Below are 12,500 nucleotides of genomic sequence, written 5' to 3' on the forward strand. Positions count from 1 at the left end.
AGAGAGGGGAAAGAAAGAAAGATAGAGGGGGGACAGAGAGAGAAAGAAATAGGGGCACAGCGAGAGAGCGAGCGTGAGTGTGAGAGAGAGCGAGCGTGAGTGTGAGAGAGAATGAGAGACCACGCGCGAGAGACAGAGCATGAGAGAGCGAGCGAAAGAGAGAGAGGGATTAGATTAGATTAGATTAGAGATACAGCACTGAAACAGGCCCTTCGGCCCACCGAGTCTGTGCCGAACATCAACCACCCATTTATACTAATCCTACACTAATCCCATATTCCTACCAAACATCCCCACCTGTCCCTATATTTCCCTACCACCTACCTATACTAGTGACAACTTATAATGGCCAATCTACCTATCAACCTGCAAGTCATTTGGCTTGTGGGAGGAAACCGGAGCACCCGGAGAAAACCCACGCAGACACAGGGAGAACTTGCAAACTCCACACAGGCAGTACCCGGAATCGAACCCGGGTCCCTGGAGCTGTGAGGCTGCGGTGCAGGGAGAGAGCGAGCCCATCAGTGCTGCTGCCGGACCATCTTAATCAACAGTTACATCAAACTTACAGCACAGAAAGAGGCCATTCAGCCCATCTGCTCCGTGCCAGTGTTCCTGCTCCACACGAGCCTCCTCCCACTCCCCAATCACCATATCCTTCTATTCCTATCTCCCTTGTGTGGTTTGTCCAGCTTCCCCCATTCAATACATCCCTCATGATAAATTTACCCCAAGGTCATCATGGAAGTGTCAGTTCCTCCCTTCCTCCTCTTGGACGAGATGTGTGACTGAGCAATCGAGTCACTGGACGGAGTCTCCTCCACTCTCCGCTGACAAAGCTCCCAATGCCAGGACAGGGAAGCTTGTAAACCCTGGAAATAGCCAGCTCCTTTTCTCGAGCCAGCCCCCACCACCCCCCACCCCCCACCACGAGCTGCTCTGGTCTCCTACCTGCGACTGGAAGTAAGTCTCCTGGGGAGTGCCCAGCACGTCGGCAGACGCAATGTCCAGGTGCAGCAGGATCTGTCGAAACGACGGCCGATTCCGAGGCTTCCCGTTCCTGAAGGATTTGCAAAAATCGGATGAGTCTGACCGAAAGGTTTTCAGGCACGAACGAGACTCCTCTTTCTCTCCGATGGCATGGCCGGTGTTGTGGGGGGAGCGGGTGGTGGGAGGGGGGGGGGGTGTGGAAAAGTGTCAGCCACCGAGGGGCTTCCTGTTTCTGCTGACCGAGGGACGCCCCTGTCAGTGAGTCGTATACACACACAGGCAGGCAGAGCGGGAGGCCCCACTGTGAGGAAGGGGAAACAACTTGATAACCCCCACTGCAACACCAGTCGTGTCCAACCTCTCTACTCAGAAGGCCCTGGGGTTCGAACACCACCCCCCCCCCTCCACCCCGCACTGCCGCACTCCAGGACCTGAGCCCCATAATCCAGCTCGAAACTCCCAGTGAAGTACTGAGGAAGCAGTGCTGAGGGAGCGCTGCAGTGTTGCAGGGTCAGTAGGTAAGGAGTGCCGCACAGTAATAGGGTCAGTATCTAGGGAGTGCTGCACTGTTGGAGGGTCAGTGCCGAGGGAGCGCTGCACTGTTGGAGGGTCAATACTGAGGGAGCGCCGCACTGTTGAGGGGTCAGTACTGAGGGAGCACCGCACTGTCGGAGGGCCAGTGCCGAGGGAGTGCCACACTGTCGGAGGGTCAGTGCCAAGGGAGCGCCGCACATTCGGAGGGTCAGTACTGAGAGAGCACCGCACTGTTGGAGGTTCAGTACTGAGGGAGCGCCGCACTGTCGGAGGGTCAGTACTGAGGGAGCGCCGCACTGTCGGAGGGTCAGTACTGAGAGAGCGCCGCACTGTTGGAGGTTCTGTACTGAGGGAGCGCCGCGCTGTCGGAGGGTCTGTACTGAGGGAGCGCCGCGCTGTCGGAGGGTCTGTACTGAGGGAGCGCCGCGCTGTCGGAGGGTCTGTACTGAGGGAGCGCCGCGCTGTCGGAGGGTCTGTACTGAGGGAGCGCCGCACTGTCGGAGGGTCTGTACTGAGGGAGCGCCGCTCTGTCGGAGGGTCTGTACTGAGGGAGCGCCGCACTGTCGGAGGGTCTGTACTGAGGGAGCGCCGCGCTGTCGGAGGGTCAGTACTGAGAGAGCGCCGCGCTGTCGGAGGGTCAGTGCCGAGGGATCGCTGCACAGTCGGAGGGTCAGTACTGAGGGAGTGCCGCACTGTCGGAGGGTCAGTACTGAGGGAGCGCCGCACAGTCGGAGGGTCAGTACTGAGGGAGAAGATACCCACCAGCACTGTGTAAGGAGAAGTTTGAATCCATCTGGACAGCTGGACGGAACTGGGAGATGGAGGCTGTTGCTGCCAACGCCCCAGATGATGGCGGATGAATCAACATCTTTGTACGGGATCTCTCCAGTCAGCAGCTCCCAGAGCACCACCCCAAATGACCTGGGAACAAAAACATGCAAATTACAGTCACTCACCACCCTCCCCCCCCACATGAACAACCTGGAGCTCAAACCACTTAATGTACAGATTCCCTGCCCCTGCTCATTGCCCTCAAACACACTTGGAGCACTGTGCACAGTTCCGGTCTCCATATCCCTCGGTTAGACCACAGTTGGAGCACTGTGCACAGTTCCAGTCTCCATATCCCTCGGTTAGACCACACTTGGAGCACTGTGCACAGTTCCAGTCCCCATATCCCTCGGTTAGACCACACTTGGATCACTGTGCACAGTTCCAGTCTCCATATCCCTCAGTTAGACCACACTTGGAGCACTGTGCACAGTTCCAGTCTCCATATCCCTCAGTTAGACCACACTTGGAGCACTGTGCACAGTTCCAGTCTCCATATACCTCGGTTAGACCACTCTTGGAGCACTGTGCACAGTTCCAGTCTCCATATCCCTCAGTTAGACCACACTTGGAGCACTGTGCACAGTTCCAGTCTCCATATACCTCGGTAGACCACACTTGGAGCACTGTGCACAGTTCCAGTCTCCATATCCCTCAGTTAGACCACACTTGGAGCACTGTGCACAGTTCCAGTCTCCATATACCTCGGTTAGACCACACTTGGAGCACTGTGCACAGTTCCAGTCTCCATATCCCTCAGTTAGACCACACTTGGAGCACTGTGCACAGTTCCAGTTTCCACATCCCTCAGTTAGACCACACTTGGAGCACTGTGCACAGTTCCAGTCTCCATATACCTCAGTTAGACCCACACTTGGAGCACTGTGCACAGTTCCAGTTTCCACATCCCTCGGTTAAACCACACTTGGAGCACTGTGCACAGTTCCGGTCTCCATATCCCTCGGTTAGACCCACACTTGGAGCACTGTGCACAGTTCCGGTCTCCATATCCCTCAGTTAGACCCACACTTGGAGCACTGTGCACAGTTCTGGTCTCCATATCCCTCAGTTAGACCACATTTGGAGCACTGTGCACAGTTCCAGTCTCCATATCCCTCAGTTAGACCACACTTGGAGCACTGTGCACAGTTCCTAAGACCCTGAGCCACGTAAGGAGATATCAGGGACAGGCGACCAAATGTCTGCTTAAAGAGGTTCATTTTAAGGAGCGCCTTAAAGGGGGATCGGGGGGAAAAGAGAGGCAGAGAGGTTTAGTGAGGGGATTCTGGAGCTCGGGGCCCAGGCAGCTGAAGGCAAGGCTGCCAATGGCGGAGCGAGGGAAATCGGGGATGCGCGAGAGGCCAGAATTGGAGGTGCTCAGCGATCTCGGAGGGTCGTAGGGGCTGGAGGAGGATACACAGATAGGGAGGGGGTGCGAGGAGGCCACAGAGGATAGGCTGAATGGCATACTATTGTGCTGTAATACTTTATGCAAGAACAAGGGGGCATAATCTTACAATTAGAGCCAGGGCCGTTCAGGGGTGATGTCAGGAAGCACATCTTCACACAAAGTGGAGTGGAAATCTGGAACTCTCTCCCCCAAGAAAAGCTGTCGAGGCCGGGGGTCAATTGGAGTTTCGAAAAATTTAGGAATGAAGGTTGGTTAACAATGTTAAGATACAGATCAGATCGGTCATGATGTAACTGAATGGCGGAGCAAGCCCGAGGGGGGCTGAATGGGCTCCTCCTGTTCCCGTGTAACAGGCTCGAGGAGAGGGGCTGAATGGGCTCCTGCTGTTCCTGTGTAACAGGCTCGAGGAGAGGGGCTGAATGGGCTCCTCCTGTTCCCGTGTAACAGGCTCGAGGAGAGGGGCTGAATGGGCTCCTGCTGTTCCTGTGTAACAGGCTCGAGGAGAGGGGCTGAATGGGCTCCTCCTGTTCCTGTGTAACAGGCTCGAGGAGAGGGGCTGAATGGGCTCCTGCTGTTCCTGTGTAACAGGCTCGAGGAGAGGGGCTGAATGGGCTCCTCCTGTTCTTATGATCCTAACACAGTTATTACGCACTGCCAATGTTCCAAAGATAAACTGGTGCTGTCACATCTGGTGAACCCAATGGGAACTGGTCAGGTCTCAGGACAGTGGCTGATTCAGACTCCAGATTCAGTTCACACGCCCCCCATTTGGAGGGGTTAAACACAGAACAGAGAGGCACACAGCAAGAGAGAGAGAGAGACAGAGACAGTGAGTAAGACAGAGAGAGAGAGAGAGAGAACACACACACACACACTTAGCATTGAAAGGGAGGAAGTATTAGCGGATTCAAAAGTGGATAAATCCCCAGCCCAGATGAGATGTATTCCAGGCTGTTATGTGAGGCAAGGGAGGAGATAGCTTGGGCTTTGACATAAATTTTCAGATCCTCTCTGGCCACAGGAGAGGTGCCAGAGGACTGGAGGACAGTGAATGTGGTACCTTTATTCAAGAGGGGTAGCAGTGATAAACCAGGTAATTACAGGCCAGTGAGTCTAACATCAGTGGTAGGGAAACTATTGGAAACAATTCTGAGGGACAGAATTAATCTCCACTTGGAGAGGCAGGGGTTAATCAGGGATAGTCAGCAGGGTTTTGTCAGGGGGAAATCATGTCTAACAAACTTGATTGAATTTTTCGAAGAGGCGACTAGGTGTATAGATGAGGGTAAAGCAGTCGATATAGTATACGTGGACTTCAGTAAGGCTTTTGATAAGGTCCCGCATGGAAGATTGGTTAAGAAGGTAAGAGCCCATGGGATCCAGGGCAATTTGGCAAATTGGATCCAAAATTAGCTCAATGGCAGGAGGCAGAGGGTGATGGTCGAGGGCTGTTTTTGCGATTGGAAGCCTGTGACCAGTGATGTACCGCAGGGATCGGTGCTGGGACCCTTGCTGTTTGTAATGTACATTAATGATTTGGATGTGAATATAGGAGGTATGATTAGTAAGTTTGCAGATGACATGAAAATTGTTGGTGTTGTAAATAATGAGAAGGAAAGCCTTAGATTACAGGACGATATAGATGGGCAGAGCAGTGGCAAATGGAATTTAATGCTGAGAAGGGTGAGGTGATGCATTTTGGGAGGACTAACAAGGCAAGGGAATATACAATGGATAGTAGGACCCTAGGAAGTACAGAGGGTCAGAGGGATCTTGGTGTACTTGTCCATAGATCACTGAAGGCAGCAGCACAGGTAGATAAGGTGGTTAGGAAGGCATATGGGATACTTGCCTTTATTAGCCGAGGCATAGAATATAAGAGCAGGGAGGTTATGACGGAGCTGTATAAAACGTTAGTTAGGCCACAGCTGGAGTACTGTGTAGAGTTCTGGTCACATTATAGGAAGGATGTGATTGCACTGGAGAGGGTGCCGAGGAGATTCACCAGGATGTTGCCTGGGCTGGAGCATTTCAGCTATGAAGAGAGACTGGGATAGGCGAGGGTTGTTTTCCTTAGAGCAGAGAAGGCTGAGGGGGGGACATGATTGAGGTGTGCAAGATTATGAGGGGCATAGATAGGTTAGATAGGAAGAATCTTTTACCCTTAGCAGAGTGGTCAATGACCAGGGGGCATAGGTTTAAGGTAAGGGGCAGGAGGTTTAGAGGGGATTTGAGGAAAAACTTTTTCACCCAGAGGGTGGTTGGAATCTGGAACACACTGCCTGAAGAGGGTGGTAGAGGCAGGAACCCTCACAACATTTAAGAAGTATTTAGATGAGCACTTGAAACGCCATAGCATACAAGGCTACGGGCCAAGTGCTGGAAAATGGGATTAGAATAGATAGGTGCTTGATGGCCGGCACAGACACGATGGGCCGAAGGGCCTGTTTCTGTGCTGTATGACTCTATGACACACACACACACACACACACACATTTCATGGTTAAATATGCAAGTAAATGATGCTGACACCAAGACGCTGGTCCCTCCTCACCAGATGTCCACTTTCTCCGACACTGGCTCATTGCGAATGACCTCCGGGGCCATCCAGGCCACAGTCCCTGCAAAGGACATTTTGGTGCTTTTATCATTCAGCTCCTTGGACGTCCCGAAGTCAGATATCTTCACCAAATCGTCGTAAGTGATCAACATACTGCAGGGAGGGAGAGAGAGAGACAGAGAGAGAGAGAGATCGTGTGGAGTCAGTGTATAGGCTGTTAGCAGAGATGCTAGTGTGTCTGCGCACAGTGGCCGGTGCGCCCTAGGTCCATCACCCAAGGTGCCATGTCCCACTGTCCAACTAGTGTGTCCAGTGTCCCAGTGTACGTCAGCCAGTGCGTCCAGTATCCAGCTAGTGTGCCCAGTGTCCACCAGCCAGTGTCACAGCACCCATCAGCCAGGGTGCCCAGTGTCCATCAGCTGGAATCCCCGTGTCCATCAGCCAGTGCATCCAGTGTCCCAGTGTCCACCAGCCAGTGCATCCAGTGTCCCAGTATGCATCAGTAGGGTGCCCAATGTCCAGCCGTTATGTCAAGTATCCCAGTCTGTGGCCAGTCATCTATCCAGTGTCCATCAACTGGCGCCCCTGTACATCAGTCATTTGCCCCTGCCCTGCTCCCTGACCTCCCACACCACCTCCTTGTACCTCCCCCCCACCCACCCACCCCCTCACCCTCGGGACCTACTTTGGGGACTTGAGGTCGCGGTGGATGATCTTGTGGAGATGGAGATAGTTCATTCCCCCAGCGATGCCCATTGACCATTCAACCAGGAGCGTCGGTGCAACCTTGCGACCAGCCCTCAGGACCTCGTACAGCTGCCCCTGGGCACAGTACTCCATGATGATACAGTAACACGGAGCCTGGGTACAGACACCCCTGTGCAACGAGAAAACAGTGGTTACCGGGAGACGACAGAGAGAGAGCGAGAGACAGACAGAGAGACAAGAGAGGCAGAGAGAGGTGGAGAGACAAGAGAGGGAGGGAGTGAGAGAGACAAGAGAGGGAGGGAGAGACAAGAGAGGGAGGCAGAGAGAGAGAGACAAGAGAGGAAGGGAGAGAGAGAAAGACAAGAGAGGGAGAGACAAGAGAGGGAGGGAGAGAGAGAGAGACAAGAGAGGGAGGGAGAGAGAGAGAGACAAGAGAGGGAGGGAGAGAGAGAGAGAGAGAGAGAGAGAGAGAGAGACAAGAGAGGGAGGGAGAGAGAGAGAGAGAGGACAAGAGAGGGAGGGAGAGAGAGAGAGAGAGACAATAGAGGGAGAGAGAGAGAGAGAGACAAGAGACGGAGGGAGAGAAACAAGAGAGGGAGAGAGAGACAGACAGAGGGAGAGAGAGAGACAGACAGAGGGAGAGAGAGAGACAGACAGAGGGAGAGAGAGAGAGAGACAGAGTGAGAGAGAGAGAGAGACAGAGTGAGAGAGAGAGAGAGACAGAGTGAGAGAGAGAGAGAGACAGAGTGAGAGAGAGAGACAGAGTGAGAGAGAGAGAGACAGAGGGAGAGAGGGAGAGACAGAGGGAGAGAGGGAGAGAGTGACAGACAGAGGGAGAGAGAGACAGACAGAGGGAGAGAGAGAGAGACAGAGGGAGAGAGAGAGAGACAGAGGGAGAGAGAGAGAGACAGAGGAGAGAGAGAGAGAGACAGAGGGAGAGAGAGAGAGAGACAGAGGGAGAGAGAGAGAGAGACAGAGGGAGAGAGAGAGAGAGACAGAGGGAGAGAGAGTGAGAGACAGAGGGAGAGAGAGTGAGAGACAGAGGGAGAGAGAGTGAGAGAGTGAGAGAGAGACAGAGAGAAGGAGAGAGAGACAGACAGAGGGAGAGAGAGACAGACAGAGGGAGAGAGACCGAGTGCACACGAGACAGTGAGCGAGCCAACGACAGATAGAGAAAGAGACAGACAGAGGGAGAGAGAGACAGACAGAGGGAGAGAGACCGAGCGCACACGAGACATTGAGCGAGCCAACGACAGATAGAGAAAGAGACAGACAGAGAGAGAGAGCTTTGTGAGGAGGGTGAGGAGACAGCAAACCCCAGACCCGGCCTCTCCTGGTGCCTGGTATAACGCACCATCTTCCCCCCACCCCCGACTCCCCCTGATCTGTGTAAACATGGTGACGTTACCCTCAGATCCACCTACTTGAAGGTGATGATGTTCGGATGCTTTAGTTTCCGCAGGTGTTTAATTTCCGTCTCCTTCCGATCCCGCACTTTCTTCACGGCCACCTCCTCCCCGTGAAATTTTCCCAGGAACACAGCCCCCTGAGCGCCACTGCCCACCCACTGCAGGTCCGAGATCTCCTCAAACGGAACCTCCCACGATTCTGCTGGGCACAAACACGGCTCCGATTAAACTGGCACAGGCAGAGGCAACCGTAGCTTCCAAACCAGGGAGACACCGCCAACGGGCAACATTCGCAGGCCGACGGGGAAACCGCAGGCACAGTCGGGGAAGCATGAGGGGGTAGGGGGCAAAGGGGAGGGGAAAGGAAGGGAGCAGAAGGGTGGGCAAGGGAAGAGAGGGACGCGAGGCTGTTTTGGGGGGGGGCGGGGGGGCAAGAGAGGGTCGCCGGGTGGGGTGGGAAGAATGAGGTTTCGCGTGGTGGGGGGGAAAGAGAGGGGATGGGAGAGGAGGAGGGGGTCAAGGAAGAAAGGCAGGAAGAGAGAGACAGAGGCCGGGGGGCACGGGGAAATGCGGCAGGGGGGCACGGGGGGTTGAGGCCGGGGGGGGGGGGGGGGGGGGGGAGCACGGGGAGCTGAGGCCAGAGGTGTACGGGGAGCTGGGGGGCACAGGGAGCTGGGAAGCTGGGGGCGGGTAGCAAGAGGGGGAGCTGCGGCCAAGGGGCGGGTAGCGAGTGGGGGAGCTGCGGCCGTGGGGCACGGGGAGTTGGGGGTGGGTACCGAGAGGGGAAGCTGCGGCCGGGGGGCACGGGGAGCTGGGGGTGGGAAGCGAGAGGGGGAGCTGCGGCCGGGGGGCACGGGGAGCTGGGGGCGGGTAGCGAGAGGGGGAGCTGGGGGTGGGCGCCCCCCCTCCCCCAGGGCCTCACCTTCGTGCTGCAGCTTATGGTCGGTGGAGTAGGCCTTCCCGATGATGTTCCACACCGGCTTCAGGCAGCCGAACAGTCCCTCCAGGAACCCGCTGCCGGACTGACTGCACTGGACCCTCCCGCGGTCGACGACCCGCGCCTCCCTCCGCCCCTCGGCGGGACCGTCGCCCCTGGCAGCTCCGCCCGCCGGGCCGCCCTCCGCCTCGTGCAGCTGCAGCACGCTGTTGCAGAAGTGCTCCCGCGAGTCCTCACTGGCGTCCGTCATGGCGGAGGGGCTGTGCCCGCCCCCTCCCCCTCCCGCCGGGGACAGGACGCTCTGCATCACGCACTGCGTAGGGGACAGGTCAGCCACCGGGGTCCTGACCGGAGACTCCGGCTTCTTGCCTTCCTTCAGTGGGCGCGTGAAGACCCCCAGCGAGGGGGAAAGTTTACGCGCCTCCTGCAGACAGGCCATGGCGGAACGTCCGGGTGGTCAGTCAGGGTCCGAGGTCGCTCAGGGTCAGTCGGGGAGGTGGGGTGGTGGGGTGGTGGGGGGGTGTCCCTCGGGGTCTGGGATTCGGGGGCGAGGGGGCTCGCTCAGCGTCTGCGGTGCCTGTGGCTCCTCAGTCGATCAGTGTCGGGAGGGTGGCGGGGGGGTCATGGGTCTCTCAGTGTCCGGAGGTTATGGGTCATGGGTCGATCAGTGTCCGTGGGGGTCTCAGTGTCCGGGGGTCTTGTGGTGGTGGTGAGGGGGGCAGGGGTCGATCGGCGTCCAGGGGTTTGCGTTTCGAAGGGCTGTGATCCGGATGTTACTGTAGAAATAACGAGGATGGACAGGAAAAAAAAACATTCGTCAGAAACTCGTCAGGTCGTTGGTTAATGGACGGTGATCGTCCAACACTCCCCCTCCCACCTTCGCTCTGCAAACATAGACGTAGAAACATAGGAAAATAGGAGCAGGAGTGGGCCATTTGGCCCTTCGAGCCTGCTCCGCCATTCATTATGATCATGGCTGATCATCCAACTCAGTAACCTGTTCCCGCTTTCCCCCCATATCCTTTGATCCCTTTAGACCCAAGAGCTATATTTAACTCCTTCTTGAAAACATACAATGTTTTGGCCTCAACTGCTTTCTGTGGTAGCAAATTCCACAGGCTCATCACTCTCTGGGTGAAGAGATTTCTCCTCATTTCAGTCCTGAAAGATTTACCCCGTAATCCTTAGACTATGACCCCTGGTTCTGGACTCCCCCACCATCGGGAACATCCTTCCTGCATCTACCCTGTCAAGTCCTGTTAGAATTTTATAGGTTTCGATGAGATCCCCCCCTCGCTCTTCTGAACTCCAGTGAACATAATCCTAACCGACTCAATCTCCCCTCATACGTCAGTCCCGCCATCCCAGGAATCAGTCTGGTAAACTTTTGCTGCACTCCCTCTATAGCAAGAACATCCTTCCTCAGATAAGGAGACCAAAACTGCACACAATATTCCAGGTGTGGCCTCACCAAGGCCCTGTATAATTGCAGCAAGACATCCCTGCTCCTGTACTCGAGTCCTCTCGCTATGAAGGCCAACATACCATTTGCCTTTTTTACCGCCTGTTGCACCTGCATGCTTACCTTCAGTGACTGGTGTACAAGAACACCCAGGTCTCGTTGCATATTCCCCTCTCTCAGTTTATCGCCGTTCAGATAATAATCTGCCTTCCTGTTTTTGCTACCAAAGTGGATAACCTCACATTTATCCACATTATACTGCATCTGCCATGCATTTGTCCACTCACCCAATTTGTCCAAATCACCCTGAAGCCTCTCTGCATCCTCCTCACAACTCACCCTCTCACCCAGTTTTGTGTCAGCTGCAAATGTGGAGATATTACATTTAGTTCCCTCATCTAAATCATTAATGTATATTGTGAATAGCTGGGGTCCTAGCACCGATCCCTGCAGTAACCCACTAGTCACTGCCTGCCATTCGGAAAAAGACCCGTTTCCTGTCTACCAACCAATTTTCTATCCATCGCAATACACCACCCACAATCCCATGTGCTTTAATTTTACACGCTAATCTCTTATGTGGGACTTTGTCGAATGCCTTCTGAAAGTTCAAAATAAACCACATCCACTGGCTCCCCTCATCAACTCTACTAGTTACATCCTCGAAGAATTCTAGTAGATTTGTCAAGCATGATTTCCCTTTTGTAAATCCATGCTGACTCTGCCCAATTCTACCACTGTTCTCTAAGTGCTCCGCTATAAAATCTTTGATAATGGACTCTAGAATTTTCCCCACTACCGATGTCAGGCTGACTGGTCTATAACTCCCTGTTTTCTCTCTACCTCCCTTTTTAAATAGTGGGGTTACATTAGCTCCCCTCCAATCTGTAGGAACTGTTCCAGAGTCTATAGAATCTTGGAAGATGACCACCAATGCATCCACTATTTCTAGGGCCACTTCCTTAAGTACTCTGGGATGCAGACCATCAGGCCCTGGGGATTTATCGGCCTTCAATCCCATCAGTTTCCCCAACACCATTTCTCTACTAATAATGATTTCATTCAGTTCCTCGCTCTCACTAAACCCTGTGTTCCCCAACATTTCTGGTATGATATTTGTGTCCTCCTTTGTGAAGACAGAACCAAAGTATGCATTTAGTTGGTCAGCCATTTCTTTATTCCCATAATAAATTCCCCTGTTTCTGACTGTAAGGGATCTACATTTGTCTTCACCAATCTTTTTCTCTTCATATACCTATAGAAACTTTTACAGACAGCTTTTATGTTCCCTGTAAGCTTGCTCTCGTACTCTATTTTCCCCTTCTTAATCAATCCCTGAGTCCTCCCTTGCTGAATTCTAAACTGCTCCAAATTCTCAGGTCTGTTGTTTTTTTCTGACGACCCCCACTCCACCCACACTCCCCGGACCCTTTATAGACCCCCCCCCCCCCCCAACCATCCCCACCATCCAATTTTCTGCTTCACGCACGGACCTGGTGCACAGTCCATCTTGGTCTCCGTACAGGGGTTAATGAAATGGACTTCCCCCCACCCCCACCGACGCACACCTGACCTCGACAGACCCCAGGCCTTTCCTGCCCTCGACATCAGCCCTGGGCCAACAATCTGCACTCGTAGCCCTCCCAGTGTGCCAGAGA

The 12,500-nt window shown here is 54.3% G+C and overlaps 1 protein-coding gene across 1 annotated transcript in view; it reads right to left on the minus strand.

Annotated features, from left to right (window-relative positions):
• The window catches only part of map3k12 (mitogen-activated protein kinase kinase kinase 12), a 55,872-nt gene that overhangs the window by 42,437 nt on the left and 935 nt on the right, over positions 1–12,500 (minus strand). Inside the window, exons 2-7 of the mRNA XM_068028477.1 lie at positions 9,366–10,156; positions 8,459–8,642; positions 7,012–7,203; positions 6,321–6,479; positions 2,287–2,445; positions 952–1,060 (exon numbers count right to left, since the gene is read on the minus strand). Coding sequence (XP_067884578.1) covers positions 952–1,060; positions 2,287–2,445; positions 6,321–6,479; positions 7,012–7,203; positions 8,459–8,642; positions 9,366–9,819 — 1,257 coding nt within the window. The 5' untranslated portion in view covers positions 9,820–10,156. The remainder of the gene's footprint in view (positions 1–951; positions 1,061–2,286; positions 2,446–6,320; positions 6,480–7,011; positions 7,204–8,458; positions 8,643–9,365; positions 10,157–12,500) is intronic.

The sequence above is a fragment of the Heterodontus francisci genome, unplaced genomic scaffold (assembly GCF_036365525.1).
Source record: "Heterodontus francisci isolate sHetFra1 unplaced genomic scaffold, sHetFra1.hap1 HAP1_SCAFFOLD_1445, whole genome shotgun sequence".
Lineage (NCBI taxonomy): Eukaryota > Metazoa > Chordata > Chondrichthyes > Heterodontiformes > Heterodontidae > Heterodontus > Heterodontus francisci.